The 22,662-nt window shown below is 36.0% G+C and overlaps 2 protein-coding genes across 7 annotated transcripts in view; one reads left to right on the plus strand and one right to left on the minus strand.

Moving 5' to 3' along the window:
• LOC109445154 (histone deacetylase 9) overlaps positions 1–22,662 on the minus strand; it is a 537,678-nt gene that overhangs the window by 393,795 nt on the left and 121,221 nt on the right. The gene's annotated exons all lie outside the window — the stretch shown is intronic.
• Positions 5,477–6,491, plus strand: LOC148758335 (apelin receptor early endogenous ligand-like). The gene has a single exon (XM_088797596.1). It carries the CDS (start codon positions 5,657–5,659, stop codon positions 5,816–5,818), a length of 162 nt encoding a protein of 53 aa, XP_088653722.1. The 5' UTR covers positions 5,477–5,656; the 3' UTR covers positions 5,819–6,491.

Below are 22,662 nucleotides of genomic sequence, written 5' to 3' on the forward strand. Positions count from 1 at the left end.
CTATGTTCACTGCAGCATTGTTTACAATAGCCAAATGTGGAAGCAACCTAAGTGCCCAACAAGAGATGACTGGATAAAGAAGAAGTGGTACATATATACAATAGACTATTACTTGACCACACACACACACACACACAAAACATAAATCTTACCATTTGTGACAAGAATGGACCTACAGGGTGTTGCTAACTGAAACAGTCAGAGAAAGACAATACCATGATTTCACTTATATGTGGAATATAAAGAACAAAATAAATGAACAAACAAAATAGAAATAAACTCATATATACAGAGAACAAACTGATGGTTGCCAGGTGGGACGGGTGTTGTGGGGCTGGGTGAAAAAGGTGAAGGGATTGAAAAATACATATTGCCTCTTTTTCACTTTTTTGGAAGAGTGTGAGCAGAACAGGTATTAAATCATCTTTGAATGGTAGAATTCACTAGTGAAGCCATTTGGTCACGGACTTTTGTTTTTTGGGTAGTTTTAGATGCTTATTTCAATTGTCTTGCTGTTGATCAGTCTATTTAGATTTTTCATTTCTTCGTGATTCAGCCTAGGAAGGTTATATATTTCTAAGAACTTGTCCATTTCTTCTAGGTTATTGAATTTGGTGGCATATAGCATTCTTGTATGATATTTTGTATTTCTGTGGTTTCTGTCATAATTTCTCCTCTTTCATTTCTGATTTGTACCACTGTGTTCATTGGCCAAGACATGGAAACAATCGAAGTGTCTATTGATAGATAATTGGATAAAGAAGATGTGGTACATATATATACAATGGAATATTACTCAGCCATAAGAAAAAATGAAATTCTGCCATTTGTGACAACATGGATGGATCCTGAGATTATCATGATAAGAAAAATAAGACAGAAAAAGTCAAGAACCGTATGACTTTACTCATATGTGGGATATAAAACTGAAAGCAACAAATGAATAAGATAAATAAAGAAGAAAAACTCATAGATAAAGCCAACGATTTAGTAGTTACCAGAAGGTAAAGGGAGACGGGAAGTGGTAGAAGAGGGTAAAGGTGATCAAATGTACGGTGATGGAAGGAGATTTGACTTTGGGTGGTGAACACATAATGCAATATATAGATGTATTATAGAATTGTACACTTTTAATCTACATACTTTTATTAACCAATGTCACTCTAATTAATTTAATTAAAAAACAAAAATTGTCCATAATTAATTGGGAAAAAAGAAGTATATATTGACAGTTAAAAATAAATGTTACAGGGGTAAAAACATACAGCATAGAGAATACAGTCAATAATATTATAATAACGATGTATGGTGACACGTGGGTATTAGACTTATCAGGGGGAATCACTTCATAATTTATATAAATGTCTAACCACTATGCTATACATACCTGAAACTAATATAATATCGAATGTTAACTGTAATTGAAAAATAAAATAAAAATCTTTAATAAAATAAAATCCCTCTCTCTCTCAAAAAAAGAAGAAACACTGGAATTTGCTATCCTGGATTAAGTCCAAATTCTCCAGAGAAAATGTGTAGCCAAATCATAGGAAAGGCAAGCTGTACAAGGATTGTTCTTTGTAAATACAGCTTTGTAAATACAGCGTACATCACTTCTTTCATTTCATGCAATATTCCTTTAAACGTTATTTGTCTTTATTTACCTTGGAATTTTTACCCTGTATTATGATAAAAGGAGATTAAAATTCCGGGAACTATTAACTGTTCCCAAAAGGCACTCCCGTTCTCCTGTGGCAACTTAATATATTTGAAGCTGAGCCCATTTTTGATTAAACTATAGGAAAACTCTGCCAGGTCTCTGCCAAAATTTATCACTGTATTTCTCTTTCCTATCATCTGAAATGTTTTTGAAGAAAATCAAAGGTACATCTAAAATAGAACTTTATTTTTAACTTCTTTTACCACTTGAAAAGAACAGGGTTGTCAATGACGCTGATCTCTGGGTGAAGGAAAGAAACCAAGGTGGTCAGGAAGGCAGCTCAAAGTTTTCACAAAGTCCTTGGTCAGCTTTTATGGACATCAAAACGAAACCAATGGACCCTGGTGACTGAAAGCCTTCATCCACTCACAGCCTCTCTCTAACCTCCCCTTCATGCTGTGTGGTTACAGGGGCTCTTCCTTTCCAAGTCAGAATTCATATTCCTCCTTTGTGACAGTAAGGTCTGTTCAAAGTAACCCACATAAAATGGGGTTCCTTCTATTTCTAATGGCAATTTCAACTATTTTAAAAGGATGTGGCCTTCTGTTTGCACATGATCTGAGTTTTTCTCCAGTGTGCTGGGGATATTCTGTCACCTTTTATTGTGGGCATTGTCTTTCAGGGAGAAAAAAAACCAAGTGCCAAATGTGACACTTGGAACTATGATTATGAACTAGGTAATTTCCAACCATAAGTGAAGGGCCAGTGAAAAATCTTTAAGATACACTTAACACACCCATTAGCAGAAGGATTGTATCCAGGGTTACACACTCAGAAAACCAACTTATAAGCATTGTCATCAAGCTGAATGCCTGAGGCTCTGTCCCTGACCACCACAAAAGCCAGTGGATTGCCTCTGGAGTCGGTTCCACACCCTCCTAATGGGCCTGGAAGCTACAGACAATTAATTATTACATTATGTAACTCCCACTGCTAAAAGTTAGCAGAACGTTGTATGGTTTCACTGTGAGTGTGCTGCTTTTCAGCTAGGAGTGCAATTTCATCAGCTCGCTCATCTGTATCTTTGTGCTACTTAATCCTGGCTTCCCAGGGTTTTTCTTTAATTGGCTTAGCTTTCTTCTGTCCTCAGTCAGCCTGATTTTATTGTTGGGTTTCCAGTGAAGATAACTGACTCTGAAAATTTGGGTGCCGAAGTCTTATAGCAATGTCAGACACATTTATCCACCCAAAACTTCTATATTTAGGAAGACTGTCTTTTTGGTGATTAATGAAGGCACATCTTTACACAAGCTTCTGAAGTCTGCACTGTGCTGGGGAAATACTGGAGGAACCACTCATTACACCAGAGTTAAAGTACGGCAGCTAACTGTGGAAAGCACATTGGTAAAGGAACCGAAAGACCTGACTTGACTGCAATTTATTTCACCATGCTGCCAGGCATCACCCTGAGCCTCAGTTTCTTTATCTACAAATTGGGGTTTAAACCACCTGACTCAAAGAGTTTTGATCGGAGATAAAGGAAATAATAAACGGTAAAATGCTTTGCAAATTATAAGTGCTATAGAAATGAAAGGATTAGACTATTAGTGGTATTCTCAAACACTAATTTTCTTATCATTGTGGCAGTACACAGCTCTTGAGAACTTGATGATGTTTTATTATTAAAAAGTTAATTAAGAAGCCCCTTATTAGCATGTGCAATCAAGTTCACTGTTCTAATTGGCTCATTGAAATTTCTACCGTTAAAACAACATGGAAGGAACCATTGCAAAATCCTGAATAAATGCTTATTACATAGCATCAAAATGCATCGAGGAATAACCAGGAGACGTATGGTCACTGACACTCCTCATCTCAGCTGTCTGCTCTGCACCAGCTTCTACAACTCTGATGCAAGGCTACTAAGCCAGCACCAAAGTTTCAAAGCATCACCTGTAATAAGAGACTTCAAATGGCCCCATGCAGCTTACTCCTTTCTCCTGGCCTTAACCCACATCTCAAACCACTGGGAATCATCTGAGCTCCTGACATTTCCCAGCCCTAAAATTGAGTTCATTTCAACTGTCTAAATTTAGACTCGCCTATTTCTTTTTCATCAATGGCATCATCAGTCTCTCAATCACCCAGGTGAGTACTTCATCCATTCTTCCTTTAAAATATCTTTCAATAATTATTTTCTTTTTTTCTGGCCATTAATTCCCTAGTGTGCCTTCAGTACATCAATCCTAAACTAACAGATGTGCTTGCTCACCAGCTTTCTATAGCTCAGAAGCCCTGTAGTCTGTTCCACAAATGGCAGGATCAATTTTCTTAAAAATCCCTCTTTCAGGTATCATCCAAATAATCAATACCCAGTGTCGTGCCCAGCTTTTAGATTTTAAATTCCACCCTGAGTGATTTTCTTTAAATGATGCCACTCAACGGCAATCTTTCCAGGTTTTTGAATAAACTGCAATTAGTAATTTGGTTGTGTCAGTAATATGTAACTAGATATGTCCAAATCAGTAAGAAATACTTAACATGGTGCTAAAAATAACTACTAATCATGCCTTCTACAAATATCAGTTATGTGTACAGGCAGTGACTGTTTCACAGGAACTCTCAGTAGCCAGTTGCCCTGGAGTTCGCAAGAGCAGCACAAACTGGCACTGCCAGCCTAGCAGAGATGTGGGATCAACCTGCCCCACAGAAAGAAGCAAAGCAAATTCCCAGACACGGTCTTCAGTGGGATAAGATTAGGGTGACCAACTGTGCCAGTTTTCCTGGGACTAGGAGGTTCCCAGGAATGGGACTTTCAATTTTAAAACTGGGAAAATCTCAGGCAAAGTGGGGTGAGTGGGTCACCCTAGTTAAGGCCACAGCGAGCTATAACAAGCTGCAAGAGAAGTATAAATCACAATCAACCAGAGAAATCAAAGCCAGAGTTCATAGTGCCAAAGGCCAAGGAAAAGTCACCTGGGCCATATTTTGCCACAGCTTACTATTTCAAATGTTTCACCTCCTCACCTCACAGCTGTCCATAATGAATCTTAATTCAGTCAAGTGTATGAACTGCCATCTGACACTGTATGAGGTACCAAGTGTGTTCTCTTTATCTGTTTGGTTCATTCCAGGACAAAATTCCAAGTGCATCCAAAATGTACACAGGAAATACGATTTTATAAGCCATAAACCTGGGAGTGGATGCAGTGTAACTGTCTTAATTTCCCTTAAACAGAACTTAATATCTACCTTAAATCCCCAATTCCAGCTAACAGCAGACAAGTTAATTGACTCACTAAAGTAAATTCAATCAAATTGTCGATTACTCAATTACTCCTGATTTAAATTCTGTCAACTTGGAATGAGGCACCCACGTCTCTTCTTTCTTTTTTCTTTTTGGAAAAACCTATTTTTTTAACATAAATTTTATTGGGGAACAGTGTGTTTCTCCAGGGCCCATCAGCTCCAAGTCGTTGTCCTTCAATCTAGTTGTGGAGGGCACAGCTCAGCTTCAAGTCCAGTTGTCCTTTACAAGCTTTAGTTGCAGGGGGCACAGCGGCAACCTCGCTGTTGAGAGCTCATGCTCTACCCATCTGAGCCATCCAGCCGGCCCATCTCCCCCCATGTCTCTTCTTAAAGATCCCCCAACTTCTCTAGAGTTTCTGGTTCTGGGGACGGGGAAGACCTGGGGCTCTTCTCCAATTTCACCAAGCACCAGAATTGCCTGGAGGGCTTGTTGATTATAGATCAGTAGCAAAGTCCCACAGTTTCAGATTCAGGTCTGGGCTGGGAGGACCAAGAGTTTGCATTTCTAGCACGGCGCACCAGTAACCTTGTCTGATGTGATCATTAACCTTTCTAGAAAACGCAGCTGGCAGTTCTCTGAGGGTTGTCATTAGAATGTGAGAAGAGCCACACAGCTTTTGCACAAGACTGTTCAAAGAAGTTTGGTTTACTTGGAGAGCTACTGCTCCACTTTAGTGTGGCAGAAAAATGAGATTTCAACAATTCTTTTTTGTATTTTTTATTTTTATGATGAGTCTTCTTATCAATGGACAGAGACCAGCTAATTTGGCAATGAGAAGAAAACTGCATAGACTCAGCTGCCATCAGAGGAGATGTATGCCTCTCCATTCACGAGTGCCCTTCCCCTGAGATCTTCTCTAGATAACTTCCCCCAGTCTACAAGATGAAGAAGAGGAGTGAATGAAAAATACCCACCCACACAATCGTGTGCTTGCTTAGAAGTTCCTGTATGAAAAAGAATCATTTGAAAGCACCTGGGATGTCTTAGTTGTTTCACAGGATTCTCTTCTTTTCTTTTTAGAGGGAAAATAACATAAATTTAAAAGCAATTACAGTCTGAAGCACAATTATTTACCTGTATAAGAAAAATCTCTCATCTTTTCTGCACATTATAATTCTTATACGGGTTAAAAAGAAAAATACTTTGTAATGTCTTAGAACTCTCTAATAGTAAAAAGTGCAAGAATTTAAAATTTTTCTTTGATATTCTTATAATTCTTCAAAAATATTAAGATAACTATATGTTTGAGTAATTCTTTTAAAAACGCTAAATCTGAAATCAAGTGTATGGACTATTCGGCTTTGCAGAATTGGGAGAAAATAATTGGTTCATTGATTACTTATATAGAGAGACTAAGAAAGAAGCTATTAGTTGCTACCAATTTTATATTATAGGCTTTAATGTTTATAAAAGTATTTTTTATTTTGAATAATATTCATTTAAAGTTGTAAAAGAATGTTTGAAATACTAGTTGTAGTTCATTTTATTTTAAAATTGAAATGTTCATTTCTGAATCTTTTTCTCATCATATAATTACAAAAAGCTAATGTTTAAAAAAAAAAAAAGAGTTTGCGTTTCTAACAACTTCCTAGGTGATGCTGATGCTGTTGGGATGAGTCAAATAGTATAACACAAGGAAACAACATGGGCTTGCAGAAGCACTTCAACTCAGAATTATACTTTTTCTAAATCCATAGTGTCATTCTCTCATGAGTATACAGAGCTCCCCTTGGATGCATCCTGTAGCTTGGTAAGCAGTAGCGCAAAGAAAAATGACTTGACCAGTAGTCTAGAAACTTCTAAATTAGGCTTTGCCTCTTAATAGCCATGTGATCTTGGATAAGTTCTTTAAATTTACCAGATCTCAGTTTTCTCATTTATAAAATAAGGCTGATATTATCTTCCCTGCCATTGCAATTTCACAGAATATTTGCAGGACTCAAAGGTAATGTTTCAGAACATGCTTTGAAAATATTTAATGGTGATATTTAAGGTAAAATATCTGTTATCATGCACATAAATTTCCATCATCCTAAATAATTAACTTTACAAAAACTGGACATATATTTATGTGTGTGTATATGTGTATATACACATATGTACACATATACCAAGGATGCCAAAAAATATGTATACAAGTGGACACTTTGGTCATCATTGCTCAAGCAGTAGTTTGCCATAATCAGAATTGTCTGGATGCTGATGGTAACCACTTTGAGCACCTCTTGTAATTGCAGAAGTCAAACATGACTTGTGTTCATCTTTTTTATCGATATATATTGAGTATTACAATTTTAATAGTTTTTTCCTTTCTTGAAATGTGTATATATTTTTGGCATCCTCGTATATGGCAAAACTATATATATATGCATATATATATGCATACATATGTATATACACACATACATATATATGTATATATGAATGCAATATACCAATTTTGTATGTTGCTTCCCAACTCCACATTTAATGACATTAAGTTGGTAGTTCGAAATGGACAAATGCAATAAATAAGGACTTGTGTGTGGTTTCCCTGCTTATTTTCAGACAGCTAGCTGTTAAACATTTACGAGCATACCACTGCTTATACCACATATTGGGTCTTTGAGAGGTGTATTTTCAGTGTCAGTTTTTGAAAATGTGATAAACATATATTTTTCTTTTCCCTTTTATACTACACAAAAATGTTGTCATTTGAACAAAACATACTTAAATATATACAAATATGGTGTTTCACCAAATTCTCTCCTTTGACTGTGGCAGTGATTTTCAGTCTAAAGTGGGATAAGAATCATCTGGGGTACTTGTTTAAAATGCAATTGTCAGGACTGTACCCCTAAGAAACTGAACAAGAGGTCTGAGGAAGAATTTAAAAGGGGTATTTTCTAAAAGTTCTGGGGGTATCCCAAACAGGTGATCCTATGATGAAATGTGACATTATGGATAAAACACAAACCCCACATTCTGGGTTTCAAAGTCTTCTACCACCTGGTCACAAAATTCCTTCTTTCCATCTCCAACTACTCCCCAGTGAATGCTTGTCCGGGATTGGGAAGCTACCATCACTCTCCTACAACAGAATACTTGGAATTTTGTTTTACCCAATTTTCCAAGTTTCTTACATTATGGCTTGAGAGGTCTCCAATGTGGACCCTGAGTTGACAATATAAAATAAATTCCATAGCCTTTTATACAAGCAAACTTAGTAACTGTTTGAAGGACACATGCTGGCAATGCATCAGGATCAACTGAAATCTTGGAAGAAGTGGCAAGGAAAGGGGGTCAAAGAGAAGGATGAGGGTCTGTGTATACATCATTCCCCCAAAGACTACGGAATTATGCTGAGCATTTTGCCAAAGCAATTTTACTTTAGTCACAAAAGTCTTGCAATGTAAAAATAACTTGTTTTTATAAATTAGCTGTCAAATCCTTGGAGAAGCCAACCATGAACAATTTGTTGTTGGTTATATTTCCATTATTGTCACTATTTAATCCATAGGTTAGTGATTAATGGTTTTCTAAGAAAACTTGTTTGAAGTATAAAGAATGAAATCCGTTAAACCAAGTAAGACCCGACAAGATTCATTTCTCTTGGGGGTCTCATCAGTACTGAAACCACCATGGCATAATTAATGGTCCAAGAGATGAAACAGGACTCCTGCTCCGTCATGTCTCCTCTATTTAAGTCTTAAAAAATGAAAAATAATGAGTAAAGGTGTAAAACAAATTGCTTGATATGCCAAGAAGCAGAATAATCCCATTAAAATAATTAGAATTTTGTGTCGAATTATTAGACACTGCTGTTTCATTGGAGGAAAAGCCCTGTCTCGGTGATCCCCTGATATATGTGGGCACATTTATGACACTGCCATTAGAAATGTTTGAAAAGACATACTTTCTGAAGATTGACAAGAAGCCTCGAGACATACACCTCTCAGAATTGAAAGGCTACTTTGGGGCAACAATCTCCCAAAAGTTTGTTACTTAATAAAATTGCTTGTTTCTTTAGTTTAATTAAGAGCCTCCTACATATCTGAAAGAAGAAGAAGGAACACAAAACTGAATTTGTATTATGAGGCTATGCTCACAGAGTCATGGAAATGATGTTTGCAAATATACCAGACTGGAAAAGGCATCAGTAAAGATAACAATAGTTGATTTGTTCAGGAATAGGAGATTGAACATTAAATTTTTCATTGTACAATAAATACAAATTAAGAATGCCGACAGTAATTCAATCTGGCTCCACATACAGCATATTGGGTCAACAATCTGTGTCTCCAAACAGTTAGCAAGTGAACCATTATTTTCATCCAATTGATTTAATGCAATGAACTGTTTTTGAGCATCCACCATGAGAAAGGCACTTGCTAATATCATGAGGAGCAGACAAGGATTTATTAGATCCATGTCATCAGGAAACGTGAAATCTAGTGAGGAATTAAGACATGAATAGTAATAAGTACGATAAAAAAGTAAAATATGGTGCACTCTGGAAAACACTAGGGAGGAAGCGATTAGCTCCAAATAGGGCAATAGACAAAGATTTTTACAGAAGAGATAGCAAGCAACAGTGAGAAGCCTATAATTTTCCTACGATGTGGAGGCTTGCCACAGGTGTTGAAAGGTGCATCTCCGGAAGCATTGAAGACTACAGTAACAAGTGGAGAAACAATGAAAAGAGGCTATCTAATTATACTGCAACCCTGGGGGCTTGGGGGTTTATATCCTCTAGCATGCTTGGCATACAGCAGGCGTTCAACATGTTTTTGAGGAAGGCGATCAAGCCCAGCAGAACCAAGGAGGAAGAATACTGCAGCTAGGACAGCCACGTAAGTATAATATTCTACCTCGAAGATCACTAGTGTTTTCAATATGAAAGTGCAAGCTACGTCTCATTCCATGTATGCTTAAATGTCAAGTCTCATAATTATGATGAGCAGGCAGCACAAATCACACATGTGCTCATTATTTTATCTTCAGTGGAAATCAAGTTGCTGCCATTTTGCTATCATACAAAAAGTTGTCTAACTTATCAGTGTGTATCTTTCCATGTGTTCGTACATGATTTTACATGTTTTCATCGGTTTTTAACAAGGGAATATAAATACGTTTTTTGCTACCTAAACGATAAGAAAACCTTTGAGAATATTATACTCAAAGAGTACTTCAATTAATACATGTAAGTAATAGTTCAATTAACAAATACCCTTGGGAAAGGGTACCTAAACCAAAGCCAATGTAGTAAAAACCACTGTATCTATTTCCTTCTGCATCTATTTCACCCACTCCCTAACCACCAACTCATGTATACTCTGTCACTTCACATACCACAGTTCTATCAAAAAAATAAAAAGTCACAACTCCTACCATTTCATTTTAACTAGTACTTACATTGAAATTCACTATATATATATATATATATATATATATATATATTTTATTTTTAGAGCTCTTATTGCAAATACTTTTTTTTTTTTGTATTCTTAATAAAGAAAGGCATTCTCTCATTTTAAAGGACTCCTGAATACTTAGACTGTCTATTAAGGCTACGTAGCTGGTTCTTAGGTCATCCTGCATTAGCCCATATGTCGTCCCTCATGTGAGGGGATCTAGCTTGATCATCACAAAGTGGGGAAGAATGCAGATGTCAGTTGCCTATCACTCAATGGATCTGTGCAATGGAAAACCTTGCACAACTAAACATACCAAGTGGACCTGTTTCAAGGACAATCCAATTTAATTCTGTGGGAGGACGTGGGGAGAGAGGCACAAAGCACGGTCTCCATAAGTTAGACTGGCTCCTTGCTCCTCTGGGACGCTGGCTGAGGCTGCTAGAAACTTTAGAGAACAGAAGAGCATATGTTACATTTGAAGTAAGCCCACATACATCACCCCAGCAAAGGGCTGTCTGCCAACAGGTCCCTTCCCTCTGAGCTTGTCCCCAGTGGATTTTCCTTTCCCAAGTAGAAACCAAACCCCAGACTTCATCTCCTTTAATTTTTGCCTTTGTTTAAGACTAAGATGTTTTTACCGCTACTTAAAATTTCTGTTGTGTACTCTTGCATATCTGGAATGTATCCTTCTGCGTCCCAGATTATTTCTGCCTGAGGTTATGAAGTCTCTAACAAATAATTATGTTGTTGGAATGCTTTAATTTCATTAATAGAGCTATTACTGCACCCCGTAAATAATGTTGATGATGATAGGCTTTTTAAATCTTTTAAAACCACTTTGCGAGTTTTATTTATTTATCCGCTTTACCTACTTCCAAGACAGGGTTTGAGATGCCTTGAAACACAAAAGACCACAAAACCCATTAACGATGCATGCAAAACCAAACTCAAATAAAAAAAAAAAGGGAAGAAAGGAAAAAAGAAAAAATGACATCAGAAAACCCAACACTGAACTCTGATAGCTCAAAGGAACCTAATAGGTCATTTAGGGTGATACACACTATACTGGTGCTGCGATCAAAGAGGAATTTATCACATGAATCTTTGTAATTCACCATGCAACATAGTGAGTAAGGTCTTTAATAGCAGCTTTCATAAACCTTTGAAAAAGGCATCTTGCAGGGTCAGCTTCATGGGCGTGCAACCCACACAATTGCACAGCACGTCAAGCTTAGAAGAGCCTCACACTTGGTTTAATGCTCTGCTGTTGTCGTTTTGAAATTTTCAATTTTTTTGGTATTTTTCTTTTTTTTTTAAAACAAGGGTTCCCACATGTTCTTTTAGCACTGGGCACTGCAAACCACATAGCCAGTCTTGTCATTTTTCACACAGCTAGTTCTTACATCAGCCATAAATTTCTTGTTTTAGGATGTTTCCCCTTTAGCAATAGCAAGTACAGTATTTGCAGAATTGATCCTACATTTTTTTGAGTATTAAAAATAATTCACGGGCTGGCCCGGTGGCTCAGGCGGTTAGAGCTCCATGCTCCTAACTCCGAAGGCTGCCAGTTCGATTCCCACATGGGCCAGTGGGCTCTCAACCACAAGGTTGCCAGTTCAATTCCTCGAGTCCCACAAGGGATGGTGGGCTCCGCCCCCTGCAACTAGCAATGACAACTGGACCTGGAGCTGAGCTGTGCCCTCCACAACTAAGACTGAAAGGACAACAACTTGAAGCTGAACAGCACCCTCCACAACTAAGATTGAAAGGACAACAACTTGACTTGGAAGAAAGGCCTGGAAGTACACACTGTTCCCCAATAAAGTCCTGTTCCCCTTTCCCAAAAAAATCATAAAAAATAATAATAACAATAATTCACCATGGATATATAAACACCCTCCGCCAAACCCACCAATCTTAAATCTTACAAATACTAAACATAAGCAACAGAATTCTTTTATTTTGAAGAAAGGAAAAAAGCCACTATTTGTCTCCCTTCCTATATTTAAGCTCAAGATAGGTTTCATCAGAACTAACATATTATGATGATTTTTAGACACAGTTAGATGTCTTAGCTATAAAATCTATAAATAGATTTCTGGTTTAAAATCAATTACCCAGCTAGATGAAGTATGACTTCATCAAAATGAAGAATTTGATCTCTGAATTACGCCTTCCATGATTTCCCCCTGGATCCTTTTGTCTTAAGAAATAAAATTGTAAATGTGTTCAAAGAGAAGTAAAAATTCTCAGAGGGCATTATGTACCTTACTGGGCCTTCAGATCTGTTATCATTACTCTTCTTACCAGAGGGATGGACTCCTAGCCTGTTCTTTATGAATTTTTGCACATAGTGGAAACACATCTTTCCCATATATAACACACCAAGTACCACAGAACATGGCAGCTGTTGTCCATATGACCGATGAAGACTGTTTCTTCATGTGATCGTGCTAAAGGTTTCTATTAGCACATCAAGCACAGCACCAGAGCTGCTGTTAGAAGGTGCTTGAAGGTACCAGTAATCCCAGCAACCCTCCATTCTTGTTTAAACAACTACAGTCTTCCAAGCACAGTGCTAGGCACCCCGCATGCATCACTGGGCAAGATATCTCAGCCTGCCTGTAGCTTAGAATCTAGTGGACAACACAGACAAGTAAGTAGAGAATTACCACATGGTATATATGTGGCACGGTGGAATTACAAAGGAAGGAATCGGGCAAAGTTCCCCAAGAAAGTGACATCCAAACTAATTTTATAAAATATTTAGCTTTGTTATCAATTCAGAGTTTCACTTAATAGGTGGAGGTTTACGTCTGAGGCTAGAGGTGGACTCACTGTGAATTAACGAAGCTTAAGTTCCAGGTTCTTTGTTAGCATAGGCACCTTCCATGACATTTTTTTTTTTTTTTTTACTAATTTTGCATTTGTAATTCCATATCCCTTTTCTTAAAGAGGACCCCCAAACGATATAAGATCCACAACCCACAAAACTTGGGTCCTCCCAACTTTTGACCTCTGCCCAGCGTCACTTTGAGAATGACAGGCTGATACAGCTGCACGCTTTTAACTCATATTAGTTCCATTTTGCTACCTGTGGGCTTAGAAAGATAACAGGATTAGTTGAGAAGGCTGCACACTTGATCCTATTCAGTCTAATTCTCTCAGATTTCTCTCTTCCTGAGCTCAAAGTAATACTGCTAATTCCAGGCTTCCTCCTACTAAAAGCATAAAAACAAGAGCAAGAGGGCACCTGCATTTTCATGTTAATCCAAGACCCAAAGAGAGGAAAAGGGTAAAAAGAAGAAAACGCTGTTCTGGGAAGGAAGGGGTCTTTAGACTGCTGTTCCTTTCTTGAAGTAGAATTTCTCACTTCTTGATCCCACCCCACAGGCTGCTTGAGCTTTCCAGACAGCCTCACGAGAGGGAAGGAAACATAACTTGCCTATTTTTCTCCAGAAATATTTCCCTCTAATGTCACGGGTTTCCTTTTTAACAGGGACAGAACGTCAGAATTGTTGTGTGGGTGAAATTATGTTAGGGGAGGTGGTGCTTTAAAATGTTTCTTTAATCAAAAGTGTGTGGACCCATCACGAAAATGGAGTTTTAAGCTTAATTTTCAGAGACTCCATCTGCTTTATTTAACAATCAAGTTATCTATAAATAACAATGAAGTTATCTATAGATATAATTTTTCTTTATTAAAAAAACACACTTGGCAATAATTAAAAATAACAACATCAGATGAGGAATAGTGAATTCTTGGAGCATTAAACAATCACCTTTATTCTATGAAAGGGCATGGGACTAAAGGTGGGTTTAAAGGTGTTTGCAATTATTTTGCCACCGAACGTGAACATTTTCACCAGCTAAAGCACAGTGATTAGGAATTGTAAGCTAAAGAAATTCAATTCACATGATGCCATTTCCAGCAAAATTTATTTTGATTTATTCTGGAGAGAAATGCAAAGAAATCTTTTGAGCACACGCAGACCAAAAGAAGATTGCCATGAGACTTCGATATAATTATTACAACACAAGGGGAAGTGAATGAAAAATGTATTAGCACAGTGGCTTAGGAAAAGAGACATTCAAAGCATATAATTCATCCAGGAAGAACTAACAAGTCACACTGTTTCAATTCAAGAGTGCAAACAAAAGTTCTCAAAATATTAAGAAAAATCCTTGGGAAGCTATTATAAAGTTACACAAAAGTTATAAAAATAATAATATCATAGTATTGCTAATGGAGGAAGAATGACAGCCAGGTAGCAGGCTGCATTGTTCGCAGATGCTGAGGGACCGTCAGCTGGGTAGCACAGCATTATCACTGCAAAGGACCGTTTCCTATCATTTGGAAATTTTACCAGATATGATTCTAGGCTCTTTAGTTGCACCTCAGAAGAATATTGATAACTTACTATATTTTGAAATAGTGCAGCCTTTAAATGGTTGTCTTTTGGTATCATCTAACAAAAACTGGATATGCAATGTGTTTTGGGTATGATTAGGCAATTTTAGCAAATTCAGTTTCAATGGAAATATGCCTTACCAGAAATGAACCTAAACTTTCCTTTGTTCCCCCATAACCCAGAACACTTACAATATAGCAACTACATCTTGTAGCAAACAGCAGCGGTAAACAGTGAATTTTTATGTGTTTTTCAAAATTTTCTCAAGTGATTTCATTCAAATAATTGGATTCACCAGAAGACTAAAGAAAATATTCAAAAGTATTAGAAAGTTTGTATCCGAAGGTGACACGTCTAATTAAATTTACGGCTGCCCTAGCTTCACATAAATTCACTGATCAATATTTCAAATATAAGGCATTCATAATAAATTTACATATATGTACTTAACTAACCCTCTACACATCTTTACTTGAACGTCTTGCCCTTCAAGGACAAAATATACAAAATAATACTATCTCCAACACAACCCCTGCTATACCCTCCTTCCCTTGCATACCACTAACAGGTCTCCCTCTCCAATCCTGTTTCCCTCCACCTATAACCAGAAGGATTTTCCCCCTGAAATCTGATTATGCCATTGCTCTATCTGAAACTCTCCAAATGTTTACAACTTCCCTTCATTCACTTAAATTTGGCTCGCAGCGCACTCTGAGATTTGCTCACAGCCCACGTAACTCTGCTGTTGTATCACTCTCCATTCTGTCTCATACGTAGTCTGGGCTGTAACCAGCTCTGAATGCCATAGATGTATCAAATGTCTTTCATCTTGCCTTCCAAAAATCTTTCCTCAGCACCACCCCCTATTCTTTCAGCTTAAGTCTTACTTCCACTGAAGCCCTAGACGAGCTTATGTTCCCACAGTATTCCATACTTCCTTCTTCATCAACCCTAGCTTACCACATATTATTAATAGTCGGGGTGGGGGGGAATGCTTCTTCCCCATTCTTGAAGTTTCTCTCCCGTGAGAGAAGCACTTCTAGCGTGACATTCTTATTCTTCCTCCAAAGAAGGAGGAGTGACTGATCTGGGGAATTTTTAAAGGGCATCTCAGAGTTTCTCACCTTTTTCTTCCTGCGAGCCATTTTGCCCCCAGAGATCGTGTGTGTTGCTTCTAGATGCTTCACGTCTCACAGAGACCAAGTGCTTCTCTCTGAAGAGGAGCCTGCAGGTGTCCACCATGCCCAGAACATTCTGGGTACGTCTCTCACCGTCTTAGAAAGTCCACTTGCCCCTGAACACAGCTATATATTCTAATACCAGCATTCTCAGTAGAAAGGTAATATTAATATTTTTGTTTCCCATTCAACACACTCTCTTCTTTCGTTTCTCACCTGGTTCAGAAATCAGGCAGGGACAAGAGTAACTTTGGGAACTCTTAAACTCCCAAATTATAATCAATCATGTACTGTCTTTGGTGTTCTGAAAGGCAGGGAATATATGTCTGGTTTACCATTAGAGGCCCTGTAACCCAGCAAGTACCTGGCCAATTGGCGTGCTCCATAAATTGTTGTTCATTGAATAAATGAATAAATAATTAGATGACATCCTTCCAGCTTATTCACTACGATATTCTGGCACTGCTATTACCACCAGTTAAGTTGTAGCAACTCGAAATGGAGTTCTTACTTCTAAACCTCTTGCAACATTTTCTATCTAATAAATTAAAGACTCTTGACATAAATCAAATATACTTTTAAAATTCCTATTAATAGCACTTTATTTAAATAAGCCCTAAATTGGAAACATGAGCTAGCACATTAGGAATTCACTAATTTGCAGATCATTTTCATCCACTAGTTCATTGCAAAAAATCACACATTTAGAAAAATGTTTAGACACCAATTTCATCAACATTTCAGCCTTAAACTTCACATACTCTGAATTTATTTTACCCACGAACATACAAAAAAGTGTAGACATGTTACAGTTAAGTATAGTTCAAGATAGTTGAAAAGAGGCAAGTTAGAATTTTGGAAAGAACTAATGGGTTAATGAATTACCTTATGAGTAAAGTTAGGAGAGATAGGTTAATTCTTATATTCTGAGAGTTTCTCGAACTCTCATCTTTAATTTAAAAAATTTTATTGAGCCTAAGGACAATATTCTAAATACATTTGATAACAAATACTATAAAATTACTATTTTGTTCAAATATATTATTTTAAAAGGATTGATACATTCCTGAATATATTTTCTGACTTCTTATTTAAAATCAAGGGTAAGCTTTTCCTTTGATAAGACAAATCTATAATTTTATGATAAAATCTAACAGGAAAATATAAATCACATAATAAAAATATCTGTCAGGGAATTTTTTTCTTGTAAAATATGTGTTATTTTAAGTGAAGAATGCCTGCATAAACTATTTTGTGGCAACTTCATTTTTAGTCATTCAATTATATTTAAAAGTCCATGTATATGCATGAATACATAATTAAACATTTTTGTAAGATGTGTCTCCAGACTTGAAGAAAAAAATATATACATATTCTCAAAATTTCAGAATTATGATGCTACTGCATGAAACACAGTGAAGGATTATATGTCAATATCTTCCTTTGTGTGTATGACAAAAGGAAAAGAACTCCAAAAAAGAATTATAAATGAAGATTTAAGTTGTACAGGACAGGAAAAAAAAATGTGCAATAAGCAGAAGTCTTTTGGGATGTATTTTTAAATAGGAGGTTTTGAAAACTCCAAATTTAGCTTCATAAAAAGAGGTAGTGCAAGTGTGAAGCCTGTGGTCATTTTGGCATACTCTGTGTATAACTTCTCTCTTTACCTATATAAGGATATAATAAAGCCTCAGAAATGTGCAAAGCAGACATCCTCCAATACTGTTTATTCACTTTTAGTCAGGTAGTAAATGATCCTAATGTTCTACGAAGAAATCTTCAAAATGCACTACCAAAATGGCTTGCTAAAGAGAAATCAACTTCTTTAGATACTAATCAGTTTAAAGAAAAAGATTGGTAGGTTTTTGGGATTTTTTAAGCCAACTATATCTGCAAGGATCAGTCAGTTTTACTATATTTTCATCATCTTTACTTTATTGCATTTATTTTATACTGTCATGCCCCTTCTTCCTCTTCTAGCCCCATATTTCCCCCATATTCTCCAACTTCCTCTCATGCTTCTTCTTCTTTTTTTTTTTTTTTTTTTTTTTGGTCTCAATGTCCTTCATCTTTTCCCATTTAATCTCTTCCTTATTATCCTTTCTCCTTTTTTGGCTCCCTCTGGCTTTCTTTCACTACTGTAATTACTTTCCAGCCTCATATTCTTTTAGAAATTCAATTTCTAAGACACTCTCCATTCACTTCTAATTCTACAGTCCTTGGTCATGGTTTCCAAAGAAAATGTAAACTAAAGCCTACTTTCTCTCTGTTATCTGAAACACAGAGCAGCAAGGAAAGAAAAAGCAAAAAGTTTCTATGTGTGATGGGTGTGGTGTCACTGTGACCCTCAATTTCAAGGGAATACCAAACTCTTCCGACCCTACATGTATGGCAAAAGCACCTGCAACTGGGGGGAAAAAATCAAACCTGTTCATACAGAACTATTTGTGCTGACAATTTCAATGTGACATTTTGCTTATTTCAATGGTGCCATGTGACTTTCCGTTCAATTTTCAAGAGTTTTGGTCCCTAAAGATCACTGCAGCTTCAAGTATGATTTTAAATAGATATCCAGAGTTTGAATCAACTAATAATTATGAGTGTATAAACAAATCATATCATCTAAAGGAAACCAAATTTCCAGATACTAATAGCCATTAAGTAGAGTCTTTGGCCATCAAGACAGTGAAACCAATGCTTACTTTCTGACACTGAGTATACAAAAAAAAAAAAAAAAAAAGGACATAAAGTAGCATAATAATCATGAAGTGGAAATCAACTTGGTAAATATTAATGGCAGTTAACATACAGTCACGGTCAAAGTGGCACTCCACTCATACATTTGAACAGCAACCAGCACAATACGATTTAACCCAGGAACACACTTAAAAAAAAAAATGTCCAAAATCTAAATGAAGCCAGTTGTACAACTTTACTAAAAATGCTAGTTAAAAAACATACATGTTTCTGAATAGGATGATCAGTATTGTCAAGATGTTAATTGTGCAAATCCAACTAGTGCAATTATAAACTACATTGAAGGGAGAATTTGCAAATCCAATTTAACATATTGATTATGGAAGAAAAAGTGTGTAAGAATAGTCAAGAGGAGTTTTAAAAAGAAATATGATGATGGAGACTTTTCCTAAGAATTAAAAATTACTCTAAAACCAGAGTCACTTAAATCATATGATACCACCAAAGAAAAAGTATGGTTGTTATCCTAAAAAAGAGTCTACAGACACAGGTATATAAAAATTTAGTATAGGATGAAAATGAAATGAAACAGTTCGATTCTTACCTCACTCTGTTAAAAACAATATGAATTCCATAGGAATTATTATATTTAAATTTTTTCCTAAGGAAACAAATGCTAGAAACAATACAGGAAGTTCTGTTGTTTGTATCAGTAATCTTGCAGTTAGGGAGGTATCTAACTGTATTTCAATTGTAACACTAATATTTATAACTATGTAACCTTGGATAAGTTATTTACACATCATCTATAAAGGAAAGATTAATATCATCCTAGTTACAGGGTTGTTGTGAGGATTCAGTGAGAGCAACCACGTCACGTGCCCAAGAAATGGTAGCGTGGTTTTTATTCTTAGCATGGAAACAAAATCCAGAACCATAAGCAAAAAGAACGACATATGTGAAGATATCTAATTTTAAAGGAGTTTTGCAACAAATGTCATCACAATAAAGGTAAAAGAAAAAAGTATGTCAATGTTTATAACATATATCAAGGATATATATTTTAAATGCTCTTGAAATCATGATGAAAAATAAGTACCTTAAGAAAATGTGGCAAATGTCATGAAGAAGCTATTCCCAAGAGAACTATAAAGGCCCACAAACACATGACGTTTATTTTCAATCTCACTAATAATCTAAGAAATACATTTCCTTTTTCATTTCTGATTAGCAAAAACTGATTATTCACAGTACTGTAAAAGACTAAGGCAAAAAGACTTTCTTATGTAATACTGATGAGAGAACAAATTTGCAAAACCTGTTAGAGGTTTATAAAAATATATGAAAATTTAAATATGCATTACCTTTCTGTTAACAATTATATTGGTGTGAATTTAGCCTAAGGAAATAGAGAAGTGTGCAAAAACATATAAAATGGGTATTTCTTCACACTGTCATTAAAATAGTAAAACAAACAAATCAATAACCTAAGAGGTAGATTTGTAATTATTGAAGCAGATATATCAATAGAACAATAGAACAATAGAACAATATTCTATAAGAAAAAGCAAATTAAAGAATAGTATATGTAGTGTAATCAATGTATAATAGATAGCAATGTTTATCTTTGCAAAGAAAAAGTTCTGGAAGAATACATATTAAACTTTAATCAGTGGTCATCTAGATGGGTTAAGATTATAGGAAACTTTCACCTTTTAAATTATACTGTTCAGTGTTGTTTGAATACTTTTTAACTTTAAAAATTGCTTTTCTAATAAAAAATAAAATAGAAGATTAAGAAACTCATAATAATTACTCTCCTAGTTTCAGCTTCTCACACAATGCTAACAGCTACATGCCTTTTTAAAACACTTTTTGCTTAGGTTCAATAAGGTCCTTGTCAAGAATTAATATACACTTAAGTATTAACTTCCTTTTCAAAAGAGCTACAATTAAAAGAGCCATTTATAAAGGAATTCACAAGCATGTTTCTCAGATCAGAGTTTAACTTGCAAGTAACATCTCCATTAGTACTTGAAACCAAAAATTACAACCCATAGCAGGCAGAACATTTAAAGAAATCCTAATAACAGGAATGGGTCCAATTCAATTTGACTTTCAAAGTATTATACTTCAGAAACAAAGAGGTTCCCTACATCCTATAAAACCTGTACCTTTCATCAGAACTTTTAGAAGAAAAAGTTATTTCTTATCATGAATGGTAAACTAATTTCTTTCAGAAACTATAGTTATGTGGGAAATTCATAATTATTACAGTAGAAACAAAACAAGATATTCTTTTTCATCAATGAAGAGTTGAGAATCTTCTGGAGATTTAAATGTTTTGCATTTTCCATGGTTTTTAGCATTTTCACTAAAACAAGTTCTAACTATATTTAAATATGAAAAGCCACCACCCAATTTAGTGAAGAATTTCACTTCCTCAGGAAGCAGAGAAACAGTCCTCTGACTAGGTATTATATCCCTCAGAAAGAAAGTTGGATTCCTCCGAGACTCACTTCCCTAGCTCTATGACATAAAATGTGAGCATTACTGTTCTTAGCTTAGTACTCATTCCTCCTGCCAAAAGTTGTGTGTTCCCTAGATTCTCTTAGGAACATCATATTACAAAGCAGAGCAGTCTGTGCCAACATTCATCAGATGTCTAATTTTGAGAAAGTTTAGTGTACACATCTGTAAAATGGGAATAACATAACCTGCTCTACAAGATGTGTGGAGAAGAAATGAGATGCTGAGGCTAATATGCATAATACATTATGCTTCCTTTCCAGCTTGCCTGTAGCCAGGATAATTCATAGTGAGTACACAAAGAAAGAACAAAATGGTCAAATATTACACTAATTATAATTACATAGTTGTAGTATGCGATTTTCAAAGTATGTGTTTTCTTGGCCTACTTGAAATATAAACTGCTAAACTAAAAAAATTAAAAAAATGAAGTCACCCAAAGTTAAGTGACCATTAACCAACTATTTCACATTTAATTTCCATATTTTAAAACAATATATTCATAAGAGATCAAGAGCGCAACCTTAGAAGCTTCTTGAGCAGGACAAAAGTGATGGGTTCCAGCGGTTAGAATCTGATCACCTCAGTTCCTGGGTTAGTAAACGGACTTGCAACCTGCATCTTCACTTCAGGATTACCACAGAGACACTGCCCCACTTCTCCCACATTAAAGCCTTTAAACACTAGAGTCATGACTTCTTTCCTGCTCCAGAGGCTTCAAGCGATCATCTATGGTCTGCTTAATCTCTTCTGCTTGATAATCAATCAACCTGTATCCATACAGAATCCCAAACACAGATTCTCTGCTCTAGGTGAAGGTCAGGGCAATGTACTCACAGCAAAACACCACGTGGATATCAGTTTCGGTGCGAGTGTTCAGCCATCCCCAGACTTAGGGACACTCCTTCCCTTGCTCTTCAAATCTAGTTCAAGACCTACCCCTCCTTCCTTCAATGAAAGCATAAATGTGTATGTATTTATATATTTAGAGCTGGTTCCACAGCATTGACCACATCCATCAATTTCATTTTATGTTTGTACTACCAGTCTATGTCTTTCTTTGCCGGGCCTGGTCCTCAGTTCAGAATAGAGTCATGACTATTATTCCATGTTTAATCTTTTTAAAAATGTTTACATAAGTATAATAACAGCAAAATTGTTCAATGGTGCAAAATTAAGTATTTGTCTATGCCTTTTACCTGTCACAAAAATTATAGGTCAAAACTATGGCATAAATTTAGCATTCATATACAAATCACTGACATTTTCATTTTGTTTAGGTCTTGTGAAGATCACGATTTCCAAGAGTAGTATACATTGCCATCACTATTCTTGCTGTTTCATACATGTATCATGCATTTGTGTGTGCCAGTCACTATGTGTATATTATACAATACATTTTTTAAAACAATGTGGCAAAGTAGGCATTTTTACTCCTTTTTTAAAACAGGTGAGATAAGAGAGACAGAGAGCCAAGGTC

This window comes from Rhinolophus sinicus, chromosome 4, assembly GCF_057876585.1.
Source record: "Rhinolophus sinicus isolate RSI-liver-muscle chromosome 4, RSI-T2T, whole genome shotgun sequence".
NCBI classification, from domain to species: Eukaryota; Metazoa; Chordata; class Mammalia; order Chiroptera; family Rhinolophidae; genus Rhinolophus; species Rhinolophus sinicus.

Excerpts from the sequence above, each read along its gene's own strand:
- LOC148758335 (XM_088797596.1), top strand. The coding sequence starts at position 5,657 with ATGAGATTTCAACAATTCTTTTTTGTATTTTTTATTTTTATGATGAGT.